Here is a 27,810-nt window from a genome sequence, read left to right as displayed (position 1 = left end):
ATAGTTGTACATATATTTATTTGTGTTACAGTTTTTCTCAGTCGCTTTGGTGCTTTTCTCAGATCAAAATGAAAATTCTCAAAAGCATTAGTGCAATCTCCACAACCTTTAGTCATTTGTGCACATCATAGTAGCAATTTCTCCTTCCTCTGAACAAATTGCAAATGCTCTTGGACATGTATCAGTTGCTTTCATACAATTCTCTGCCCTCGACAACATTATCATTTGCTTATGTCATGTCAGTCAAAATGAACTATACTTTTGGATGCTAAATAGTCGTTCCCAATAAAACCAATAGTCTTTATTTCATTGCTTGAGTCATTACATACAAAATTGTTGAACTAGTTTTCAAATGCCGTCAAGCAAATGTTATTTTTTCCTGTCCCCGAAATTGAACAATTTCTCTCATGCCATAGTCCCTGAGAATGACAGGGGTGGAGGTCAACTCAACAAGTATGTTGTTGTTTGGGATAATGTCCCTTTTCACTACTCACATCTGGTCAGACAGTGGTTTGCAGCACATGACAGAATGCCTGTTGAATATCTCCCTCCCTACTCCCCATTCCTTAATCCGATAGAGGAGTTTTTGTCTGCCTGGAGGTGGAAGGTTTATTCACATGCACAAATGGCCCTGCTAGCAGCCATGGATGCAGCATGTGACGACATCACAGCAGAGTCATGCAGAGGGTGGATTCGCCACTCCAGGAGATACTTTCCTCGCTGCATTGCAAGGGATGATATCCGTTGTGATGTAGATGAGAATATGTGACCAGACAGACAGGGACGTCTGAATGTGCCAGAATGATTTACGTATGTTCAGTTACAATATGTACTGTTATATTGTTCACATTGTGCACCGCTCTACCAAAAGGGTGTTTCTCATGTTTATTCTAAATATGTGACTGTAGAGTATTTTTCTTTTGCACAATGTTGTAGAATTACAAACATCCTACACAGTAAAAATGTGAAACATATGTATTCAGTGTCTTGTACTCATTTACTTCCATAACTACAGGAATGTTTAACTTTACTGTAGATTTTACTGTACATGGCTGTGCAAAAAGTGTATAGTGCTGTCTTGAGCATTTTCAGGACGTGTCACCGAGTTCTGACCTTTTTTTGCACTGGAAGACACTGAGAGAATACTGTACACTGTCATAATGAAAACATTACAAAGCCATTTGATTATCTTGTTCATCAAGATGGTGTCAAGACTTCTCATTTTGATGACACTGACAGTTTCCTTGACATGAATACTGGATTATCAATTTTGAGCAAGTGACCTGCTTTTGCAGGTTATCCACTAGGTTTAGCAGTTTGCACTAATTGTTTTGAGAAATACACAAACTACTGTGGAAATGTTAATAGTGATGTGAGAAAAGCCCCAAAGCGACTGAGAAAAACTGTAAGAGAGGAAAGGTCTTGACTGTTGGATGGGATTTTCTCAAAGTCAGTGCCTAGAGTACCTGGAAGCTCTTTATCTCCTTTCATCCATCTGATGATGGCAGCAGGCTTACTGCTCATGGCAGTGCAGGTCATCTCTGTCTCGTTGCCCTCGCTCAGGACCTCATCCCGGGCCTCAATGATGGGGTTACCTGGAGGAACTATGACAGGACATACAAACAGAACTGTGTAAACACTGAGGCAATGCAGTACACCCTAAAAACCACAAGCTAAGAAGAAAACAGGACTGATATTAGAAGGCTTTTCTTTTAAAATTAGAATTAGAAAAGTGCAAAAATCTAATTCAGGAATTATCATTTGCAATACTGTGAACATGTTGGATGTCGTTTAAATAACTCATATTTTGCAGTTATTTATTCAATATATACTCACCAGCCACTTTATTAGATACAACTGTTCAACTAATAGCCAGCCAATCACACGACAGCATTTAGGCATGTAGACATGATTGGAATAACCTGCTGAGGTCCAAAGCAAACATCAGCATGGCATGGTTGCTGGTGTTTTAAAATCTACCAGATGTACTGGAATTTCTCTGCACAACGACCTCCAAGGGAACCAGAGAATGGTTCGTAAAAGATCAAATATCCAGCGAGTGGCAGTTCTCTGGGCCATTTTGTTGTCATAGGTCAGAGGACAACGGCCAGATTGCTTCAAGCTGACAGGAAAGCAAACGTAACTCAAACAACCACTTACTCGTAGCAACCACCTGTAGCAGATGGGCTACAGCAGCAGACACACTGGATGGCACACTAGGGGTCCTTTAGGGCCAGCTGACCATCATTTAAACACCACAGCCTACCTAAGTACTGTTGCTGTTCCATGTCCACGCCTTTATGACCATAGTGTGCCCATTTTCTGATGGCTGCTGATGGCTGCTTCTACCAGAATAACACGCCGTGTCACTAAATTCAAATCAACTCATGTTTCCTCCACAGTCAGTAGATCTCAGTCCAACAGAGCACGGCTGAGGTGAGGTGGAGCAGGAGATTTACATCATGGAAACGACAGCAACTGTGCGATGCTATCATGACAATATGGAACAAAGTTGCTGAGGAGTGTTTCCACCACTGAATAATTAAGACGGCTCTGAAGGCAAAATGGGTCCAACACAGTACTAGCAAGGTGTATCTAATGAAGTGGCCACTAAGTGTTTTTACAGTTACAGATGACAAATATTTTAAAAATCTGACAATCACAAACTTGAAACACTGAAAACATAAGACAATAAACACAAAGTTTAAAAAATGCATGTTGATGTCATATTATTATGTTCATATTTATCAGCTATTATCACAACAGCATTTATAGAGCAATATTGTTCAGTTATAGTTAAAAGTCCCAAGATTTGTTTCCAAAATATCCTAGTAAAGGTATGCCTACTTATAAAGTTGGGCTAGTCTCTAAATTTAAGGAAAACTGTGAAAATATTATTGAAAAAGTTATATTTTGTTTATTATTTGAACACCTTTCTCACTAAGCTCACCATAAAAAGCCTAAAACAATCTCACATCTCACACATCTATACTAATACATTAATGTGTTAAGACCTTGTGTAGACTAATTGCTGTTTAACTCACTTAATTCTAACAATAACACTGAGCGTTTGTCTGCACATGTATGTATATGTTTGTGCGCTTTGTTACTTAGCACTGTGATTTCAGCGTAGGCCTCCTGCGGGGGGTCTGTGTACAGCTGGCAAACATATCGACCCTCGTCTGACAGCGAGACATTAGACAGTGACACCCGCAGCTCGTTGTCTGAGAAGTTCACGAGCTGAAAGCGAGAGTCTTTCAGTGCTGAAAGAGAAAAAACACACACACACACACACACACCACTTTATATTATTATTATTATAATATATTCAAAAATGTAGACGTCTGCTTTATATGACTTTATGAAGTTAGTATTGTTCATGCAATTTAAAAGGGAAGTTGCATTCATGCTGCTGTTTGTCATTATTCAGGATTTAGTATTATAAAGGTATGTGATCCCATACTCCTTTAAGTGTGATTTGACCAGTAGTCTTCAAATGAGGCTTATAGCTAATAATGAGACATATTATTAGCTCGTGATTATTGTTACATGTTAAAAAAAGGATTTGCAGCATCCAATAGAGCAGGGTGTGAGACAAACATCCTGTTATTTCATTAAAGAAACAACAACATTAGATCATAATGTAAAATGTGCATTTTATTTCTTTTTGGCCTCAAAAGAATCTGTGTATAAAGCACAAAATACATCAAACTGTCCACTGCCTTAGGTCAACTCCACTAGAGCTGTAACTTCTTCCTGTGAAGAGCCACGACAGCAGACCATCTGCCTCCACCTCACTTTATCTCTAGCATCCTCTTGTGTTACATCGACCTTCTGCATTTCCTTCTTCACTACATCCACTCTGTGCTCTTCTTGTTTTCCTCCTTCCTGGCAGCTCCACCTCCAACATCCTTTCTCCAGTGTATCCACTATCCTTCCTCTGCACATGTTCAAATCATCTCCGTTTCCCCTCTCTAACTTTATTCCCAAACTGCTCAACCTGAGCTGTGCTTCTGATGGACTCCTTACTAATCTCCAATGACAATCTTTAGACTTTCAGCTCTCCATCTTCACCTCCTGTGCCATCACCAAACCATACATCACAGTAAGACTCACTAACATCTTGTAAACCTTCCCTTTCACTCTTGCTACTTTTCATCTGCACCCACTCCACTCTGCCTGCACTCTTTCTCACCTCTCTTGAGCATCGTCCATCGCTTTAGATGGTTGACCCCAGGTATTTAAACTCATCCAGCTTCACTGATATACTAAATTCTAATGCTCTCCATTCGGGTCACTCCCAACAAAAATCTGGGCCTATAAAATTCTGCCACCTCCAGCTTTGTTAGCACCACCATCTCCAACTTATACCTCCAGTTTTTAAATACAGACTCAAACATGACAATTTAAGTGTGCTCCTTATGACAAATAGCAAGTGAGAAAGACTACTTACTATTTTAACTTTCTATAGCTTTTTGTCCATCATAAGCATGAGAAAAAAACATTATTAAAGAAGCCATTCATTTTTAATTTTACTTTACAAAAACAATACTGTAATAAAAACGACAGGACTTTGGCGTTTTCTGTTTCTTTTTCCTTTGTTAAGGCAGTAGGCGTAAATCTGGTAAAAAAAACATTTTAGAAATTTGAATTTATTTATATGGACAAATACGAGCCAGCCATTGTTGTTTTCACAACCTCAAACTGTACTCAAAGAGCTTTCACATGGGTAAAAAAACCCCTCAATATAATTAGTCAACAATCAATCACGGAGCTAAGTGTGCAACTCTGTAAAGCACTTTGTTACTCGCTTCTATTCAATCCAAAATGCAGTTTTGTTCACACATACTGTGGCTGTTAACAGCGTTGTTTGCATTAACACAAGCCTCATCCTTGGCCGTCCTTCAGTGAGCCTACACAGCAATTGAGAGCAGTTCCATAAATCCTGTCTCTTCTTCATCTGTAGTCACTTTCATCTTGCCTAACCTTGTTTGCCCACCTACCTAAGCACACTCTATCAGCTCTAATGTAGAATGACAACATGTGGTTAAGATGAAAGCCTACCCATACCCATCCCCTCTTCGATGTGCTGATAAACTCTGCTCTGACTGACAGCAACTCCAGGTTCTCTGCACTCTGCACTCTCTTAGATCTGTGTACTCATCCTCTGGCACTCTTTTTTTCTAACAGCTTAAAGTATTAAACACGGAGACTTCTGACACAAAACACCTCAAAACAGACATGAATAGACAGAAGAACCTCTGGGGTCCATTATAATTTTACACGGCTTCCGCGGCCATACGTTATCAGGATTTAAAGCTGAGAGGCATTGTAGACATGCAAAAAGCAAGAGGCTAAAACTGATTTTGTGCATCATTATTTGCATCAGATAGATTTAAAATAATATCACCAGGCTGACTAGAAAAAAAATCTGCATCCAAATATGCATCTGTGCTCTTCTTTGGCCGAAAAAGAAAGCCTAAAAACGCTGGCCATGATGTTGGATGATCTGAACAAGAGATCACTAAGATGCTGCTGTTATCCCGGTACTTCTCTTAGTCTTTGATTATTCTGCCAGAAAATCCTGCTCACAACACTACAACAAATTGCTAAGAAGCAGTGCAAACAATCCAGAAAAGATTTAATGATGCTGTGTTAAAGTGTGGCATACAAGAAAGTTATTTTCCATAAAAGCTCTTATTTCATCTGAATACATATTCCTCACCTTTTCCAAAGAGAAAGAAAAAAAAAAAAACAGGCAACTTATATGCTTGGTTCCATTAGCGCAGCTATTAGTTTCTTTTGTCTAACTACAATGAAACCCTTATTCTAGGAGATGAATAATGTGCCCCTAATTAGTGTTGCTCATTCAAACGCCTTGTTAGCCCTCATTAAAATGAGAGGTCAGCATCTAATCCTAATGATTTAATTGAATTAAATGTTCCCAGATTCAAACACACCCATGCTACAATACAGAGATGCAAAGAAGAAAAAAAACACCTGGAAAGGCTCTAATAAGCAAAACTGTTACTGACGAGACATGTTCTTCCTTTTTAAAGAAGCGACTTTTGTATTAACAGCCAATGTTTTGTGTTTCAAAGAAAAGGATAGTCAGTGTAATCCAGCATGCAAATATTTATGGCACTGTAATGTATCTCACTGAGGAAACACAACAATTTATTTGTTAAAGGAGCTTAGAATAATCCAAAAAACCTGTAAAAAGGTTTCTGGAGGTCACTAAAAAACAAAATAGAATTTGAAGAAGTGTTAAATCTTAAGAGGATATAAAACACAACATCATCAGTATAAACCTGGATTTTGCTGTATGGAGGAGCAGTAGTTCAATGTCCAAATGACAACAGAGTGGCTCTCATTTTTCTTAGAAACTAAAATTAGGTAAAAAAGAAAAAATCTGCTAATTCGTTGTTTTTACATTTATCAGGCCCCAATCAGCCCAAATATCAAAGAGAAATTAAAAATGCATGCCGTGGAAGAGTTCGGGTCTTAGGACGTTAATGTTAAACTCGTTGGGGGGCTGCTCAGATGGATCAGTCTTACCCACACGTGATGTTATTTTCTGTGATTACACGTGTAGGACATAGGAGAAAAAAATGCAAACAAATCAATTTTGTCAATCTTTATACTGGCTGCAAACTGTAGCTCAAATCGTAGAAAGAGGGTCAGAAAGCACAACACCAATCCATCTGACCAAATAAGAGGTGCTAGTAATTAGCCATGAAACAAAAACACATCATCAGAAAATGTTATATATCCTGCAACGACACAATAAAACCCAGCCATAAACATATATGCCTGGGTTCAGAAATGCACCATCAAGCAACCCAAGCTTAGCTAAAACCCTAAACATCTTATGCTGTGGATACTTTGAAACATCCATAAATTAATGAAAAATCTGGTGCGTCAACAATTTAAAAAACCCGTGCCAATCAGATATAATCCATTCCATAAAAGCATTTCTCAAAGATCTCTTAATCCTCTTATGTGTCACTTCTAACTAAGGCGTTGCCGTGTAAGCATGAACTGAATAAATACTTTCTAAAAAATAATGAAAAGAAAAATGGAGGCACTTTGGCAAGGACAGCTCCCCATGCTCAAGGTTTGGGACAACAATACTGCAGGCTCAAAGAGATGCAAGGGCATATGACGGAGAACAGCCTGGTTAACACAGCAGGGCTGAACACAGTGGTACATTTCAGGAAAAAAAACATAAGACAAGGCAAGCCAAGAAACGCTGCAGACGGTCCTTTTATTGTAACATCACAGCAAACTGGAATACATATTTCACTTTTCTTTGTGTACCAGGCAGAAAAGAGAGTGACCTTTTATCTTCATGCTCTTTTTGTCCCGTTCTCCTTCTCTTGTTCTATCATATCTGATAGCATAGCAGGGACATCACAGATGCCCGACAAAGGTAATTGATAGTCAGGTCTTTGGATAAGAGATGTCTGTCCAGACCCTGAAAGGCTGTAAATTATCTGATGTATCTGTTTTTGCAGTTTATGGTGATTGAGCTAATTTAAAAGCAGTGATAAGATTGTACAGTAGAGCTGTCCTGAAGTTTAGCCAAGGAGACTTTAAGAGGAAGCTGACTTTCCACCTCCCTCTTAAGAGTCGCTGAGTGCAGTGCCACTGGGCATGCTAATTAGAGCTAACTAACAGCATGGTGGCTTTAATGAATCCCATTCATTAGTATGTTGTCACCACTTTAAGTTTATTTTATAGCAATATGAAAAACTAGGCTATTGTCTTCTGACTTGGCCTGTGGGGACGGCAGCCAATATGTTGGGGCTTCTGGTATAAACTGACATCCTGTTCAATTAGCCGGCCAGATTTAGAAATCTAAACGAGTGAAATATTTGTACCAATTTCAGTCAATCATCACTGATGACCCTAAACTTAGGCTATAAGAACACAAATAAAGTACATCATCATTCTAATGGACACATATCAAAAAATGATTTTTTTAGCAGGATGTGAACTCGGTACAAATGTGAAACGGTACAAAACTAAACTGGGAAATTCTAATGACCATTCACACGGGGAAACACAGGGAGAGTCGCACAGCTATGAGGGAGGACACGACACATAACTGAGGGAGATGCGGACATAAATACACAGAAGGATCATGAGGGAAGCGAGAACACACGGGGAGCACAGCTGACACGAATAACCATGATGAGACAGTGGAAGAGCAAACACAAGATGAAACACACTGACGGGAGACTATCAGAGTAAAACAGGAAGTACACAGAGACGCAGACTGGAGGGAGAGAGAGGACACGACGAGCTGGGGAACGTAGATAAACAAGACGGAATAAAACACAAGGGGGGGGAACGATGCACATGAGCTCACAGCACCGACACACAGAGGGCAAAGACACAAGGGGGAAACTGCTAAATAACCAAGGAACTAAACAGGATAACTAGAATATAGAATAAACTTAAGACTAACAAAGTGAACTTATACATAAATCATAATACAAATACAAAATGACACAAACACAGGAAAATGCAAAACACTGTCGAATGACCCGGGACAAAAATGGCTCACATGCACCGATGTCTTCAAGGTCAACTTAATGGGTGAAAATGGACAAAAAGCCTTATTGCTTAGAAACTATGACTCCTACAAGCATGATGTGTACTGTCAACACATAGAAAATACCATATATGTGTATTTAAAATATCATGCCACAATTGACCTTTGACCTCTTCTTTGCGGTCAAATCAGATCAAACTTGAATAAAACACATTTTATCTTTAAAACTATGCTTAAAACTCGACTGACTTTCTTTATAAAGGCAATAATTAGTAAATGATCCTGGTATATGGGGATTCTAAATATCACATTTAGTGAAACCCAAATATCATGTCACATTTGACCTCTGACCTCCATTTCACATCTGGCTTTCTTTCGAAAAAAAAATTGGTATATCTTTAAAGTATATGTTTTTGGTGTTTTTTAAACCTAATAAGGAGTTAAATCTTTCCTGCACGCAACCAGTCTCCTCAATTCCAAATGACGGATATCACTTGGTGTACAAACTAACAACAAGAAGTAACCAGAAACCTCATAGCACCACTTCTCATTAGAGATCATGTTTACATTACTGTTAGTGGGATCCCCTCTCCACTCCGCATAAAGGGAAACTAGTAAAAAGAAAGAGCAGTGTAAATGGTGAGTGCTAAAGCAATAAACAATGCTGCATCGGTGCAATGTAAAGGCAAAATTGATAGATTTATAGGTAGGTGAACTGAGCAGTCTTTGAGGGAGCCAAATTGATAGGTCGCCCCCGAAATCACTCTTCTCCAAACTGCTATTTAAAAACGCTTTTGTAACTCCCCACCACATAGCGAAGCAAAACACCACTCTTCAGCTGTACTTTGGATTTTGTCGTCATCTTTTACGGTGCAGACACAGGCTTTGCTTCGTGGATGCCGTGCAGAGGAGGAATAATTAGAATAACTTTCAACCTACATGTGGAACACGAGTACTGGAAGATAGAGTTGAAAAAGTCTGAGCTTGTTTCATAATGTCCGTATAAGACCCCATACTGCTGAAACTCATATTACCATTCAGCACTTATACTTTCTAAGTGCTAAATGTACTGTGCCATACATGCACAGTACATTTAGCACTTATTTTAACCTGAACAAGACAAAGTGCCTTTCAAATGCCTCTCATACGCTGATGGTGATGGAGAACTTGATGTTATTCAAGGACATATGGGAAGGGATTTCGAATGTTTTTACAATGCGTCATCGTCTTAACTGTTGTTGCCACAAAAGTTGACTTTTCAAGAAAACATATGCATGTGATGAAGCTAACCACTGACGCTTTTCTGGGGTTTTGTTTTCAGGCTGAAACACCAGGCAGGGATTTTCAGTAGATTTTGTTCTGGATACTGATCACAAACCTGCCCTTTTTCTATGCAGGGATGAATATACATTTAAAGGCAAGCTTCTTGTACAATCAGAAGAATCGGTAAGCTGAGGAATGGTCTGACCTAAGACCCCTGCTGTGATATTCTTTGGATCTGTCTTGTTTTCTGGTTTTGAATTTGCTGGTGAGTAATTTGAGCTGGGATTCTGCAGAGGTTTTATGATTACTGCAAGATTTTATAGTTCTTATTTCTGTGTTTGTTGTATTTTTGGGTTCCTGCTTTGATTTCTGTGTTCTAATAGACCGCAAGCTTCATTTGCTGTGACATACTTGAGCCTTTGATTTCTGTTTTACCTTACAGTTATTCTAATGACGAGTTCCACTTTGCATCCTGTGTTTTGGTCCATGGTTTGGTATCTGTTAGTAGTAGCTCAAGTTCCCTCCATGTCTATCTATGATTGTGTTTGTCCTTCAGTGTTTCCTTGACTCATATTCAGTGTATTTCCTGTTGGATTGTTTACATACATCATGCCTGTATCCAACTTTTCATTTTTGCTTTATTTTGAAGGTTTGCTGTGAGTCTCCCCGGATTGTCTTCACCTGTGTGTGATTACTCTCTCCTGTGTCTCATTACCCTCCCGTTGGGCATTACATCTAATCAGCCCTCTTCTCCTTACTCTTTGTCACAGTGTCTGTGCACAGTGTTTGTTCCCTGTTTCCAGCCCTGCGTTATTCCTCGCTCCTTTTTGAATTATTGTTTATTCACCTTCTGGACTTTGTTATTTTGGACTTTCTGCTATAGCCTAGATTAAAGGCTCAACCTTTGTGGATGAGAGTTGGCCTCCTGAGTCCTGCATCTTGCACTCCTCATATTGTGACACCTACAGTGTAAAGTGATGAATGGACTCTGGTGACCTCAGAGTCTGTTTTGCTGCTATATCTCTATTGTCTACTTGCATGTACAGAAACATAAACAGCCATAGGCAAAGAATTGCTAATATGTGCATTTACATTGTTAACAACTGAACCATGACACTAGCTTTTGAGATGGTTATCTTCAGTTATTAAAACGTAAAAAATTCATGTTTTATATTTATTACAAACAACCAGCAAATTATATTCAAATAGGGGAAAAGTGAAAAAAGTCTGTAAAAGGTCATCCCTCACGCAGCCGTGATCTCTGCTTTCTGCTACGCTTCAATGCAAAGATAAAATTAGAGTGGATGAGACTTAAAGAAACTTTAATACAAAGCAGTAGAAGACTGGGCTGTACATATCTTCTGCTGCCTCTTTCTCCCCTCTTCACCTCTGCTGACTGCGTGATTTTAATTCATCTTGCTTTTTCTTTCCCCTCTCTTGATTAATCTTCATTCTTTTGCTGCATTTCATTTGAATAGTTTTTCTTCTCCAGCCTTTGCCGAGGATGACTCCCATCCAGAGAGAGCGGGAGATGATGAGTGTGCCTCGCCTAAGTGGCTGCAATCAATTGTGATTAGTGGCTGCTGCTACTTTTTGAGAGGAGCACATCAAAGTTTTATTATTGGGTGTCAGAGTGGGCGAGACGGGGTGGGGCGGGGGTAATTACACTCTTATACCCAGCCTCCTCACCACTCTAGGAGGTGAAGTCCATGCTTTCTAGCTTTTGTCACCACCTAAATCCAGTCTATTACTTCAGTCATTGTTAACAGTCATAGTCTCGCTGTGACGCCGCTGACCTTATTCTTATTTTCAGTTTACTAATATATTTATGCTTTTAAATTCATTGGTATCGTCTTTTCTTTACCTCAAAATCATGTAAAGCAGCGGTCCCCAACCCCCGGGCCACGGACAGGTACCGGTCCGTGAGTCATTTGGTACCAGGCCGCGAGAGTGAGACTCGGGTGTGAAATGTATGGTTTTCATGGTTTTTATCGGTTTTTAGCGTTATTTTGTTATCGTTTTATCGTTAACTCGGTTTTCCTGGGTCTTTTCACGTGTGTTATGAATAAATCGTATTTTTTTCGTTACCGGTACTAGTTTTATGTTGTTATATTTATCCGCGACACCTTAAAGGCCGGTCCGTGAAAATATTGTCGGGCACAAACCGGTCCGTGGCGCTGATGTAAAGAACTTTAGTAACGTCTGCTTTTAGAGGACGCTGCTTTTCAGTGGCACTAAAATATTTCTTCCCATCAAGCTAAAAATTCCAGCTCTGTTCCCGTTTATAACACTCTTCTTTATATCTGTTTACACAAACCACAGTTTTATTTATGCTAAAAAGTTAAATACTTAGCCGGCAGTTATTTGCTAGCATACCTAAAGATTGAAACATTATGTTTATTATTAACAAAAAAGAAACACAGTTTGGTCCATTAATATTTGGATAGAGACACCTTTTTTTTAATCATTTTGGTTCTGTACATTAGCACAATTTTTTTTAAATGAAATAAGTTGAATGGCAGACTTTCAGCTTTAATTAAGTGGGTTAAATTGTGAGCATTTTTTAAACACAATCCCTTCATTTGAGGCGCTCAAAAGTAATTGGATAAATGAAATAACTGAAAATAAAATGTTAATTTCTAATACTTAGCTGAAAACCCTTTACTGCCAATGACAGCCTGAAGTCTTGAACGCATGGACATTACCAGATGCTGGGTTTCCTCCTTTGTAATGCTCTGACAGGCCTTTACTGCAGTGGCTTTTAGTTACTGTTTGTTTGTGGGCCTTTCCGTCCAGAGTTTAATCTTCAACAAGTGAAATGCATGCTCAGTTGGGTTAAGATCAGGTGACCAACAGGTGACCATTCAAGATTATTCCACTTCTTTGCTTTGATAAGATCCTGGGTTGCTTTGGCTGTATGTTTTTGGGTCATTGTCTATCTGCATGTAGCAGGATTTGAACAGACAGTATGTCTCTGAACACCTCCGACTTCAGTCGGCTGCTTCTGTCCTGAGTCCCATCATCAATAAACACTAGTGTCCCAGCCATGCACGCCCAAGCCATTGCATGTGTTTTACACATGATGCGGTATGTTTTGGATCATGAGCTGTTCCACAGCTTCTCTGTACTTTTTTTCTTGCCATCATTCTGGTAGATGTTGGTTTCTTCTGTCCAAAGAATGTTTTTCCAGAACAGTGCTAAAAACATCCATCTAAAAAAGCCAGCAGCAAGTCCAATCTAACGTTTCTATTCTTGAGCCTTATGAGTGGCTCGCATTGTGCAGTGAACCCTCTCTATTTACTTTCATGCAGTCTTCTCTTTATGGTAGACTGGGGTATTGCTACGTCTACCCTCCTGGACAGTGTTGTTCACTTGGTTGGCTGCTTTTAAGGGATTTCACTTCATCATGGAAATAAATCTGCGATCATCCACCATTGTTGTCTTCCGAGGACGTCCAGTTCTTTTTGCTTTAATGAGTTCATCAGCACTTTCTTTCTTTCTTTCTTTCTTTCTTTCTTTCTTTCTTTCTTTCTTTCTTTCTTTCTTTCTTTCTCAGGATTTACTAAACTGTAGATTTTGCCTATCCTACATTTGTATCAGTATCTTGGATAGATTTTTCTCTTTTCACAGCTTAAGGGTGGCTTGTTTCACATGTGGTCAAAGAGCTCCTTTGGCTGCACTTGTCTGTTCACAGCAAAATGTTCCAAATGCAAAGACAACCCTTCAGATGTACCTGTACCTGGTCTTGTAAATGACTAGCTTAATTATACATTTCATTTATTTTTTTTATTTCTTTAACCACTTAATGGGAAAACTGGCTGAAATTACCGCACCAGCCTCACTTAAAATGTGGAGTATCAATATTGTAAACAGATTTTTTTGGGAATGCCCCAAATTATTCAGTCTCTCGTGTCTAAAAAGAAACCCACCTTGCAACATGTTCATTCTAAGAGAAAGACAGCAATGCACGTATAATGATCTCCTCATATTTGAAGACAGATGCACTTTGTGAAGAGCTGTTTAAAAAACTTCAGTGTTGAAAGACTTGTGAGGCAGCTCGTCTCGGCTGGACTCCATCCATCTGTGTCTCCTTGAAATTAACACTCTAAATGTATTTCTGTCAAAGATTAATATAATGAGTTACTTTTTCTTAACCCTGGCAACACTAACCTGTATTTTGGAGAAAAGAAGCAAAACTGACTTTTTGTGTGAAAAAAATCGTTTTTGTTTAGGATTTTATCCCTGATTGCTAAGACTCGAACTAGAACTTGCCTAGAACTAGAGTCAGGGTTAGGGCTGGGCTGTCACGTCTTAAGCAAATGTTGACCATTCTGAAGCAGAGCGAGGTCTTACTGTCAACTGAAGGACATCTTTTACAAACAGCAGTATCTGATTCTCTAGGAATTAGACTGGGTTGAAATAACAAGGTTATTAGTTTGGACTGAGATGAACAGTGGTATCTGTATACATAGTTATTTGTCAGTTGTACTGCATGTGCTCAGAAGAGGCTCTATACTGTAGCGTACACGTCTGCCTAATGAGCAAAAGCTCCCTGGTTTTATCCCAGGAAAAGACACAAATCCCTTTGGGGTTGTGTCAGGAAGGGCCTCAGGCATAAGAAGAAAATCAAACAAGCCGAGCTGCCTGTTGCGATGACCCCTTGTGAATAAAGGAGCAGCCGAATGTAGCTTTCTACTGTATATTTTTAGCACACCAAACAAAACTGCGTATCACATGGGTCAGTATCACTAATGTGCTAAATGGTTACAAATCTACCCGTTAAAGAAGAATGAAAAAAAACCCCAGAATGTGTAATTTAAATATAACGAAAAGTTTATATTTAAGATCCATCTGCAAATAAAGTTACAGTACATTTCATTGAACTGATTTCCTCCAATTCTGTATGTCCACCTTTCTGCATAAGGACTGAATTGATCCTCCTGGTCATAACTGACACGAGTTCTGCTGAAAAATCTGTGAAGTGTTGCCATTTCTCGCAGACTTCACCTCTCAGCTGCATTTTACTGGAGGGGTTTTGTTACTCTTGCTTCCACCTAAAAAGAACTCAAAGGTGTTGTTTTGGACTCTAAAATAAAAAGAAACAAACAGTAATGGTTATCTGTATTTATGTTATGTAAGAGTAACAGTAAGGTAACACATAATAGGCTTGATTCCTCTTTCTCTAGTTCATTCTTGGAATACATACAAATAGTTTGAGTTAAAGTATATCATTTACTGTGTTAAGTAGAGCTGGTGCTGGAAATTATACACTGAGATTAGTCAACACTCAATGCATTAATGAAGCACGGTACTTGACTTTTCATTAAGTATTAATTTTGTTACCTGGCTAACATATTGCAAGTGTATTTTTTAAAAAATATTTATGTATATACGTATATCTTTTTTATGTATATATCCAACACTCCAGCTTTACAATACAATTTAGCTGCATAGGGGTATTCTGGGTTTATTTTTGTACTTTCACCTGGCTTGTTAAGCTGCTGTCACAAAAGCCTTCTACCTTGAACCTTGCAAGCCTCCAGTGGAAAAATGATCCACTGCTCAAGAAGCTGCAACTGTACCGATCCTCCACGGGAGAACAAGGCTGTGTGTGTGTGTGAACGCCCTTCTTAGCCCTTTTATACAAGTAGCTGGGTAGGTGTATATTTGAAGTAGAACATACTGTCTTTGCCTTAGTGAGTGGTAATGGAAGCATGTATGAGTAGATTCATGAACATAAGTATTTGGGAAAAGAATAGAGAAGAACAGGCAGTCAACATGTATTACTAGATTTTGTTCCTCAAGCCAAACAGATATGCACTTGTGACAGTAGGTTTTATGGTAGGGGTAAGATGTCTGTTTAATTAGTCTAAGAAATAGTGAATCTGGTTAACATGGAAGGAAAATTTTGACATGCATTACAGGGTTACCCTCCAGACATTCACCAATGGTCCTAGCAGACCTCCTAATTATCAATATATCAGTGGCAATTCTGGAATAATTCTTAATTTTAAAAGCCAATTAAAGGAGTGTGCATTTTCTTTCTGGCAATGGTGAAGTTCTCATAAGATAATGCAAAAATGGTGCAATATCCAAGTCTTGCTGGCACAGTGATCACCTATTTAAAATCTTATCAGCCACCTGAATGGCAGTTTCCAGTTGTTATCAGGCCCAGATATCACCCATAAGTGGCCTCCTCTGGCTCCTAGTAGATAGTTATTACCTCATTCAGCACCAGTCATTCTGCCCCGCTGAACCAAAGAAAAGGACAACGTGCTTCAAGGTTAAAACGGCAACACAATTCTGCACTGGGAGAAGAGAGAGGCGGCAGAGAAGTGGCAATAGCCTAATGCTCTAACGTGACTTTTTTGGCTTTTCTTTTTAATCTTTTTAACAGTTTAGATAGGTTGAGGCACAAAGGAGAAAAAACATACATTATTTAAGCAGATCTTATAAAGTCACAGTCGCTATCTTACGCCAACATTTGCCACCAGATTTAGCTTTCCTACATAATCATGGCATTGCATGTTTATCACTCATTACAGTGAATGGATAACAGCCTGGCTAAAACGTAGAGCACGCTGTCTTCTTTTATGTGTGGAACTGATAATTGATAACAGCCTTTCGATGAGCTGAAAAGTCCCAATTCAGGTGTGATATTAGCTGTTGCCAATGTATATTTTCCTATAAAACATAAGTCAGTTTGAGCAGAAACCTGCCAGCTGTGTTTTTACTACTGCTGACTTCGAATGGAGCACAGCAGCACTCACATAATAAAAATGTCATTGTTTCATTGAAATATCACCATCTGTGCAAACGCTAGATGCTAACAACAGTCTGTACTAAAGGGTCGTATGTTTTACTCTGCACAGAACTAAACTACTGAAGATTAGACTGAGTTAAATACCAAGCATTCTTATGCTACTCTTGAAACATCTTTAGACTGGTTTTTATTATTTAAAGTAGCACTGGGAATAGACTTCAGGTAATCACCGTCAGAGGTTAAGAGGACCCCTGATGACAATGGTTGCTTTTGTCAAGGAGAGGGGGCTTCATGAAAATCTAAGTTCATGTGATATATTCTGAAGCTTGACAAAAACAAGAAACCAAAAGACACTGGCCTGTTGGTGTCTCCCAGTATTATAGAAGCGTAACACTGAATTGCTGAATTAGCCCATAAAATGTACAAAACAGTGTTTTTCTGCAGAGCTGCAGAGGCAGGGATGTAAAATGAAAAGCAGCGCAGTACTTGCATCTCATGGCACTCGATTCCACTTGAATGAAATTGATTAAACTGAGTAAAAATGTTTACAGAAAGCATAAGAGCTGCTTTTGGTGAACATAAAGTGTAACTGAAGGACGACCAATAGTCAGGCTCCTCGCTAAAAGTAACTGGAGCAGGTTTCAAAGCACTCTTCTTTTTCTGTCTCTTTACTCCTTCTTGCTTTCCATCTCACACTCACAAAGATAATCCACCATTGCGAATTCAGACTGCGATGGCAGATGTGATATTTTGAAGGGGGCAATGTTGTTTGGAAGCAGCCTAGTGGAGGTTATGTCATAATGAAGCAGTGCAGCTGCAGCGAAGATGCCTGGGAGGGATCACAGAAGATCAAGGAGCCTGCGTCAAAGACGAACACCTTGCCCTTGACAGCCAGCTTGTGGGAGTCAGCTCACCGTGGCTCGGCACAACAGCAGATAAATACCAAGTTCGCTTTAGCATACGCATGAGGGCTTTCTGCGAGCGTGCCCTTGTATAGTATATAGAAGGTGCATTTTGAAAGGCGATGAATGAGGAGGGAGTAGTAAATGTGAAGGAGGGCCTGGCACTCCACCTCACCGGGTGCTTGGATGTCTCTGGTGAGTCATAAAGTATAAACCATTAAGTAATGAGTGTATATAAACAGTGTGTTTGTGTTTATGCATAGAGTCTTAACTGAAGACAAACACCAAAAAATGAACAGAACTGGATTTACACACTTCAAATGCAGGTTTGCACTAGATTTGCAAAGCTGATGTATGAACCTTCCTTTTTTTAAACTTTGAAATAAAATAGTGAAGGCTGTGGGAAACTTTATGTATAACTACAAAAAGTAACTAAAGCCAAATGTATATATATTGCAGGACTGATATATCAGCCAGTCTTACCCATTCACACATATGTAGGTTTCAGAAGGCTAATAGAAACAGTAAAAAAGAAAAAAAAAAAGAACCGGAAGAAACACCCTTCAACTGTGTTATGAATGTTGATGTTGAACAGTTTGCCCACCAGAGGGCACTGTGCAAATGTCTTGTTGGTAGCAGAACATCATGCTGATCCGAGCATGTTCTGTGTGTCTGACAGAGAAAAAAAATAATGGCAACCACCAGTGCTACCCCTCAGCTTTCTAGTAGATAAACCTATGGTATCGATTTCAAAATCATACATCGTTCATTCAAAATCAACATGTTCTCAAGTTATCACATGCACAAGATTTTCAGAAAAGTTACTCTGACCTCAAGGCCAGGGTCACTTATATTCGAACTCGTCTGAGATTTTTTGTAGATATACCTACGGTATTAATTTGAAAAAGGCTATTTGAAAACTTGACCTCTGAGCTTGTAGTCGAGGTCGCTGATATTTGAACTTGTAAGCACTTCTGTAGAAACACCATTAAAAAATGGGTCAATGAAGCAAGTTGTATAAAGCACCCTGACTGCTCACAGTGAAATAAGGAAAGAGGAACTTTAACAAAAAATGGACCAAAGTAAAGGGCTAAAACCTAACAGACTATAATTTAATTGTTACTTAAACTATAATTAAGGGTTATTTTACTGTTAACAAACAATTTGCTAGTTGATGTACATCCCTACCCTCACTATGGTTACAAGCTCTGGGTAGTGGCCAAAAGAGTGAGATCATGGACACATGTGGTGCAATTTAACTTCTTCTGAATGGTGGCTGAGCTAAGGGCTTATTTGTGACTCACTACACCTCCTGGGTATCTATTTATGATGCCTCCTAAACACCTCCTAGCTGAGGTGTTTCAGAAATGTCCAACTGTAACGTCAGACCCAGGATGTGTTAGACTGAAGCTAGCTTGGAAATCAGGTTTCCCTGATTAGACTGTCTGCATGTTCAAACACGCGTAGTTATCTTTAATGGTGACTTTAATTCAAACTGTGGTGAACTTTGTAACTCAGTTTTTAAGTGCTGTACAAATAAAGTTATTATTATAATTAATATCAAAAAGGCAGTGCACACAATGTGTGAGCTGTGCACTGTAATTTTTTCTAGGGTTAAAAACAGCCAACGAAGGTAATAAAGGACTTTTTCACTGATACTTCTGTCTTTTATTAGCCTGAATTATCATGACTTACATGTTAGCAAAAACAGCTCACTGCCATCAAACAAGGAGCAACCGTTTGTCTTTTCCATTGGATGAATTTAATAGTGATATTAATACTTCCTTTCATTGTTTCTTGGACTTATTTAGCTGCTATCTTCCTTTTGCTGCTAAATATTATATTTACCCATTCATTGGGCCACACACAGACATAGAGATTTGTTGGTGCCCCCCTGGCAACCATGGGTCACTAGGAGAAAGATGTGTGTTCCTTGACTGGTTGTCAAGTGGTTTGCTGCCTGTTGGTGGCTGAAATTGATCGCATCAAGGTATGCAGAGCTGCACCAAATATCTCCAAGTGGTTGTTTGGTTGGTAGAAAGTTTAGGAAGTAGCTAACAGTTTGCACGCCAACTTGACTCCAAACATTTGCAAACTACTCGCCAAGTGGTTGTGAAACTGTGAAAAATGTGACACAAAGTGGAAATGCACACCAGCCACCTATAAAAGTTCAAGTTTGTGAGTGTTTGCAGATAAATCAAGTCTTCTCTGCTAAATACAGGTGACTGCGACAATCTGACGAAGAAAATAACAAGGTTTTGGTGTTGTACTGTAGTAGTACTGTACCTGTTTGTGACTAATGCCACCTAATGAAAGATGACAACCTCCAGCAACATCTTAGCAACGTATTTTTCCCTAGCAACAAGAGGCTGTCAGGGGTCAGGGACTGGTCTCTATGTCTGAGTGACTAAAGCCTCTCACTGTGCTACATCATTCTTACATCAGTGCATCATCTTTACTGTTTTATGATAATTATAGGTACTGCATTGGTCTCCTGTTAGCATGGCAACATCACTGTGTTGCATCCCACAGCGACCGCGGTGATAAATATATAAATCTTAGCATTAATGCATTATATTGTTGTTTGTGAAGCAGCAGTTATTTATACACAAACCTTTTGGAAATTAACAACCGCAAAGTCAGCTGTTTTTCTTTTTTGTCTTTAATTACAGTATTAGATTATCATGTGGTGGAACAACGATACGAACTGTGAGAAAGACACAGAGCGTTACTTTCTCTGCTCAAACACTCACTCAGCTTTTGCTTCAAATGTTAGAGAATGCATCTTTGTTCAGTGCCAGTGTGTAGGAGGAAGGTTAGATACACACACACACACACACACACACACACACACACACACACACACACACACACACACACACACACACACACACACACACACACAACCGGTCTTGTTTGGGTCAGGCTGAGAGCGCAAGTGAGTGGAATAGTTGCCAAAATAACTCCATGTCACTGGTGAAGCCACTGACTGTGTTTTTCGGGTAATTTAGAGCGAAGCAATGTTCATGATTGTCCTCTGACACATTTACCTTGTTGCTCTGATTATTCAGGTATGACGACAAGCACTGTTGTGATTGCAGTGTACGCTCTTTGTTTCTGAAAGTGATTCGAGTGCGACACAGCCATGCATCTCTGTCAGCACTGATGGCTGTCCATGGAAAGCAGAGGACTACAGCTCTACAGCTCATGTCCTGTCATCCGTGCGGCCTTAACCCTCAGAAATAAAACGAAATCAGTTTCTGTCCTCACAAGTTGAATTTATATAAATATACCCTCCCTAGGGCTAATTTTTGGGCTTCAAAGCAAATGTGTGCCTTATAGAGTGACTAAAAACGTATAGTATATTGCATTACTTAGACAGGCTGCGTTCAACCAACTACATAATTTGGTTAACAGGACAACAGAAATTTGGTTGATATTTCTGTATCTGTCTAAGCATCGTGGTGGTGCAGAAGTTAGCACAGTGGCACCAAACTATAAATATACTATGAGACTACGCTACTAGGGGTGTGCGATATGACCAAAATCTCATAAGTCATTTATCGTCATGACATGGATAAATATCACAAGGAAAATTTACATTTTCTGTAAATTCTGTGAATCTCGGGCAACTCGACTTGCATGAAGTGTTTCCACCTGGGCGTTGAGTACATGGAGTCGAGTGCTTTGACCGATGCCTGAAAACATACATTTTTAGACATAAGTTGTAACGGTGTTCTGACAAACCATCCTACTTTGGCAAAACGTCTTACCGTAAATAGTTTATGTACATTTCTGCTGTCACAGAGTAATTCCAGCACAAATTTAAGTAGGTATGACGGTTTGCCATTTAACTTTGCCCATCAGAGTACTTCATTTTACCCGTTAAAGTACGCATGTAGGTAACATTCACAAAGGTAGCATGGTTTGGCACTTAATTTTACCCATCAGAGTATGTTTCGTAGGTGGTAGAAGAGGTTTGCCGTGTTCGAGTCTGAGGTGGGGACCAGTTTCATGCATAATTTGCATAGTACAATTTTCTGGTCCGTGTCCGACTTTTCATAACCAAACCATGTGCATGCTACAGAAATTTGGTTGACATTTGCTACAGCCCCTTGTTTAGAAATAAGGTCCTCGATTGGTTTTAACCAATGAGTCATTGGATTTGACTGGTCTATCTGTTCGTCATCATTTCGGTTTATTTTGAAAATTCTCAACAGGATCTTCAGCTTTATTGTGAAAGGTTTATGTGGAAAATAAGCAGACAGCGCCGGAGGCACACGCTGGGTTTGCCGTCTTTGTTGCTAACGACAACGCGTAAAAACAGTCACTTATCTGTCCGTAGTGTGGTTACATTTAATATAAGAGAAAGAGATAACTTCAACAAATTAATATAGCCCCTACAGCAACCATCAAAACGATGAAAAAATATTGCCATAAACAGTTTATTTTGCGACACCGCAAAACAATTAATAGCGTAATATGAAATGATAGATGATTTCATATGGTCATCCGATTTATATCATTATATTGAACACTCCTATACGCTACATGTATGAATAAACATTTTTTTGAAATTGCTAATTTCCAAAATTGCCACCAGAAGTTCAAGTCTAGTGTAAAAGTACAAAAACATTCGGTTAAGGTTGGGAAGAGACTTTAAAAAATACATTGGAGTTAGGGATGCACGATTTTGCATAAAATGAGAATCACGATTTTTTGCCTTAGAATTGAGATCACGATTCTCTCACGATTTTCTTTTCCAATATAAATATTTATTGCACTTATTAACTGCACATCAACTTCGTAACAGTTGAAACTGAACATAAAAACAATAAATAAACATAAAAACAACAAATGTCTCACGTTTTGTTGTTGCCGCAAAATGTTGTACTGCTTGAAATTCCGTTGTTTTTTCCCTGCTAATTTTAGCATCACGTGGTATAAGGCTCCGCCCTTGTCATTTGTTGAGCAGGAAGAGTGAGCGCTTGTTTTCATGCAGATTACGTCCCAGATCAAAATGCGGTACAATCGTCGTCGTCTTTTTTTTTTTTTTTTTTTTTTTTAAATCGTTGTCATTTGGAAATGAGATCGCACATAAGTATGAATCGAGATCGCGATTTTCTAACGATTAATCGTGCAGCCCTAATTGGAGTTAAATTGAAATAGGTTGGAGTCCAGATCAGAATCTTTTCCTAAACTTAACTGCTTGGCCCAGGGCTGGAGGGAAGCTAATTTTCAGTTCAGGAGTTTTAGGCTTAAAGCAGTGAAGGCAATTAGAGGTTACAGTTCAGTTCTTACTATCCTGTAGTTTTTCCTTATTGATGTGTTTCTTCTCAGTTTTCTCAGCAAAGTCCTGGTTTGGTACGCTCCAGTGTAACCACTCACTATCTGTGCCCCTCTCTCTTTGTCCCTCAGCATGTGTTTGATGGTAAAAGGGGGAAAAAAAGCAGTAATTAATAAGCAGTCAGTCAGGGCAGCTTTATTGATTAAACAACTTTAATCCATTATTTATGTAATAATTAGATTTTAAAGATTTTTATATGGAGCTCACTGGGTTTAAATGGGCTATACATACAGTATAAAGCTGATATGACTAGACTTATTTTTACTAGCACAATTTATCTGTTTTAGTTTGATTTTTTTTTATGTAAACACCAAACTATCTATCATCCCTGTGTGTGTGTTTAGTAAACGACATCATTTCATATATACCGCTTGCGCTGGTATTCTACCTGTCCTCCACGGCTAATTGCTTTGCCATCATCGCTCTCAGCAGGGGACTGCATTTGTTCAGAGGCTACAAAACTATTTAATGAGCGAGACATTTTACTTCACGCACAGATTGTTCTTTAGGATTTCTCTGGAGATCACTTTTTTCCTTTGAAATTACATTTAAGGCAAATTCTATGCAATATTTAGCTGCATAATTAATAGGCCATTTGACTCAACCGGGCATTTTTCTTGGTGACAGTTTGACAACACCATATTTAATAATAATTACCAGACGTCATTGTCCCTCACCAGTAGCTGCGTGCTCATTTGTTCTCCTGAACAAGTGTCTGTGATGGAACGACTAAGCTGCATGGGCCGGGGAGCAAATTCCCTCAGGTGGCAGCAGTCATTTGATCTATTACCATCCAGAGTCTGTGGTGTCACATCTGTACAAAGTGGAGCATGTAGCCTGCTTTTAGAGCAGACTAACCAACATGATGAATGCTAAATCTAATTTTGCGACTTTATTAAGTGACCTCAGTGTAACCATACAAAACATCCTATTGTTGCCAACATAAAAATTCTACCAGATATGGTCCACGTCGTCCTTTTTTCTTTTTAAATGTAAACTGCTAATAAAATTACATGCAGATTAACAAGCATTTCCAAGATACAGCTTGAAAAGTATGAAAACTGCTAAGAGCAATGTGTATTTTAAGAGCAGGTCACCGTTTCGCATGGCGGCTTAAAAAAACACAAAGAAACTGGCACAACAGAGGAGAGAACAGAATATGTCCAGCTAAACACGGCTAATTAGAGCTGTGACACGATAATTGGGGAGGATAAGAATAAACACACAGGTCATTAAATGTTTAGGGGTATGAGCTGCTTTTATTGAAGCAGACATGCTGAGAGCTAAACACGGTGGATTATACTAACTTTGTTCTCTATTAATCTGGCTGCAGACATGTGGGTCAAACTTAAAGTAGCTGCCCGGAAATGCAAATAATGTAAGAAGAATATTAATTAATGTCACGCGACGTCATCGCTGGATGCTTTTTATGCTATTTAGTACATCACATGCAATATAAATGAAATAAAAGAGCATGTTATTGACATTGCTCTCCGTGTCAGAAGAGCCAATGAAAAATAATTAATATGAAATAAGCTCAAATTTCACCAGCACAAAGTGCCTAATTTTTAAGGAATACTGGGCTTAATAAATATTCCGCTGTGGCAGATTCCTACATACAAATCTAAAATACAAACTGCTTTAAAAGTGGACTTTTTCTGCTTTTCCATGAAGTGCTGTTTGCAATGCAAATCTTTGTACAGGGAAGGACGTTAATTCTCGACCCAATTCATTCTCTGAAAGAGACCCAAATGCATCACAAACTGTGGGCTCTAACTTGTGAACAATGCAGTGAAGGGTCAGAGGGTCAGATTAGGTTTAATCTTTTCACACCGGAGTGCGTCTGCTCCTCTCCGTCAGCCTATCACAGCAGCTGCGTTAGTATGCAAAGCCAACAAACCATGTGTGTAATTTCTGCAGAATGTTGCAGAGAGCAGTCAGGTGCTTAGCTGCAGTTCAACAAGATGAAAGACACATCTGCAAATCTCACTTTTGCAGAGAATTCTGATGCCACTGCTGAGATTGGTTGACACACAGCATTTCTTTTCTATATTGAAACGCTGGAACAGAATCGTTCCTGATTATCCTGCCCATGCAGGATGTCATCTGTCTGATAATCCCCCCCCACATCCGACCTGCCAAATTTACCCCGGTTATAATCATAAGTTACAATAATGAACAAACAATCTATTTTTATTATAGCACTCAATTGATTGTATATTACAACTGGATACGCAATTCAATTCAATTTTATTTGGCACCTTGAATTCAAACACCCATAGAGCATACTGCAAATGTGCGCAGCCAGTTGTCAGCAGTAGATTGTGGTCTTGATCCTGTGCTGTTACGTTACATAGCAATCCAGTTAAATTCATCTAAGCAAATTTGCATCTCCTCTAGTTAACAGCAAAGCATCCTGGTATATTTCAGGATGATGTCAGGCTGTAGAAGCAGTAAAGAACGCAAACAAGCTTTCATCAGCTAAAGCTGCTGGTTGTTTGACGTCTCTTCGATAAGCGATTGGGGTTTGTGATTTTAGACAACCATTTCTAATGGTTGAGAAACACCCAGTCCTTAAGAAACTCCATCTAAAAATATTGCTTACTCGGGTGAAGGGTGAAGTTGGGTAAAGCAGCAGCGACCAGACACCAATGACCCGAAACATGTTAGTAAATCTAATATAGAAAGAAAAAATTGTGTGTGCGTGTGTGTGTTTGGGGGGGGGGGGGGTAGTCCATGAGTCAACACAGTCAGAGGCCAGAAGTCCAGAGAGCCAGTCACACGAAACATCCTACAGCAGAAGAGGAATTGTTCCTGAACTTTGTAAAGGCCTGATCTGCTGCCATGGGAAACACTTTTTTGAGGTGTTTCCTTCTCGAAGGAGGTTTGACCAGTTATTAAATCTGAAGGTTCACTGACTTCTTCCCACAGCAGCGGGAATGTTTAAAGGAGGGGAGCTGAACTCAATTTCACTGAGGTCCACACTGGGGAAGGGGGATCACTTTGAGGGTCAAACATATGTGAATTACTGTTATTTTGTTTAATTTTCTGAAAAATTAAAAAAATATCTTAATATTGTTGTATTGTATGTTCCACATAAAGGCTTCCAAAATAAATAAAAATCAAGAAGCTGTCTAACCGTGGTATATCCCATGCATTATACACCCTAGTCTTCTGGCATGAAATCTGATGCACATAGAAAATGTAAAATACTGCTGTTTTTATGAATGTTCTCTTTAAATGGACAACCTGACTTAGTCATTTACTTTGCTATGACTACACTTGTCCTAATACCTCCATCACTCCAGATCCTCCAGAATTTGTTTGTAGCTCCAAGCCTTTTATCGTTACACCACAGACTGTCCCGTGCCTGTAGCCTCGTATTTCTGCTGTTGCTTCATTCCAATACGACAACGCACAATATACAAGATTGTCTCCTAGCATCTCTATTTCCTCAGTAAAAACACACAACTAAGTCTAACACTACTGCTGAAATCATCTGCCATCAACCATAAGCTCGCTTTAATTACTTTTGAGAAGGAGCGCTTCCTGGATTTCGACCCACTTCTCTTTGAGGTACTGTTTGGAAGTGACACGTATAGGCTCAAAAACTCCCAAAAGGCACCCCCTTTTCAAAGTAAAACTAAAATTCCTTTATTTTGATGGAAAGGTTGTGCAAAGAAATTATTCCATGTCGTGCCGGATTTAGTTGTATTCACAAAGGCTAATCGGCTAGCTCAAACAAAATGGAAAGAAAGGTAAGTTATTAAATATCTAAAATCTCCAATGCACTACCCTATAAAAACTAAAAGCCTGATTCTACCCAATGCTTGAATACTTAGCAACCAAAAGCAACAATAAAGTCCAATCAGCCTGCTAAATTCATGTTGGTATCTCATTATCAACTCTCTTTGGCACATCGCATTGTAATGTAAAAACGCTGACATTTAAAACTGAAATAGGCATCAGCTGCTTCACTAATTGATTTTCTTTTACAAAAAAAGTCAATTTACTTTCTTACATCAACACACTCAAACACACAAAAATATAGCCTAATTAATAAAGAATGGCAGTGAAGTCATTCAAGGTTGTACAACACTCACGCCTCATGTCTCTGAAGTAGATTGTCTGTCTGTTGGGGTTGAGCAGCTGGATAACGGAGTCATCATTGTTCTTCACCCGGCAGCTGATGATCGCCATCTCTCCCTCCACCACGGTCACGTTGTCTGTCACCAGGTTCTGACTCACCACTGGACAAAACAAAGACACAGAAATTACGTTAGCATATGTACATATATACTGTACTGTAACTTCGGTCGTTGCTGTGCTTTTTGGAAGTCGAATTTCCCAGAGGAACCCACCCGAGGGATTAATAAAGTTCTATCTTATCTTATCTTATCTTATATATATATATATATATATATATATATATATATATATATATATATAGATCTTCAAATATCGAACAGATGATATGTAATTCTACTTTTTTTGACCAACTGTTTTAGTGCAATGCAATATTTAATGAGTCAACATTCAGCAGGTGGTGGACCAAGCCAGCTTAATATGTGTCCAATAAACAGGAACTGAGAAAGCTGGGAAACCGCTCAGCAAGCCCACGGGCTGTGAAAAATTGGTCACAGGCGTCATTGGTCATCAGTAGCCAGTTAGACTTCTGCGCTTCCTTGTTTCACAAGCAATATCTCTGCCTGAAGAATGAAAAATGGATTCTTTGTAGCTACTTGGTTTGAAAAACTACAGTAATAATGTCCCAGACTTTGCTGTGGGGTAGCATCTATTGTTGTGGCTGATGGTGGACCTTGAGTGGCTTTGGTTTATTTCTAAATGATTACCACAAAACCAACACTTGGCAGCTTGTCAGTGGTGGGTGCTAGTTATGTTCATCCCCGCAATATTTTTTATTGGTGAGATACAAACACACACACACATGACTGGATGCTCCAGGCTAAATGGA

At 39.1% G+C, this 27,810-nt stretch overlaps 1 protein-coding gene across 5 annotated transcripts in view; it reads right to left on the bottom strand.

The window, feature by feature from the left end:
- The window catches only part of cadm1a (cell adhesion molecule 1a), a 470,606-nt gene that overhangs the window by 101,651 nt on the left and 341,145 nt on the right, over nucleotides 1–27,810 (bottom strand). For all 5 annotated transcript variants that reach the window (XM_026182490.1, XM_026182491.1, XM_026182487.1 and 2 more), the window contains 3 exons: nucleotides 26,939–27,085; nucleotides 3,111–3,263; nucleotides 1,467–1,604 (listed from right to left, as the gene is read on the bottom strand). In XM_026182490.1, the coding sequence (XP_026038275.1) occupies nucleotides 1,467–1,604; nucleotides 3,111–3,263; nucleotides 26,939–27,085 (438 nt within the window). The remainder of the gene's footprint in view (nucleotides 1–1,466; nucleotides 1,605–3,110; nucleotides 3,264–26,938; nucleotides 27,086–27,810) is intronic.

Source organism: Astatotilapia calliptera, chromosome 10 (assembly GCF_900246225.1).
Source record: "Astatotilapia calliptera chromosome 10, fAstCal1.2, whole genome shotgun sequence".
In the NCBI taxonomy this organism is placed as follows: Eukaryota; Metazoa; Chordata; class Actinopteri; order Cichliformes; family Cichlidae; genus Astatotilapia; species Astatotilapia calliptera.
This window is presented reverse-complemented; position numbering and strand designations above follow the sequence as displayed.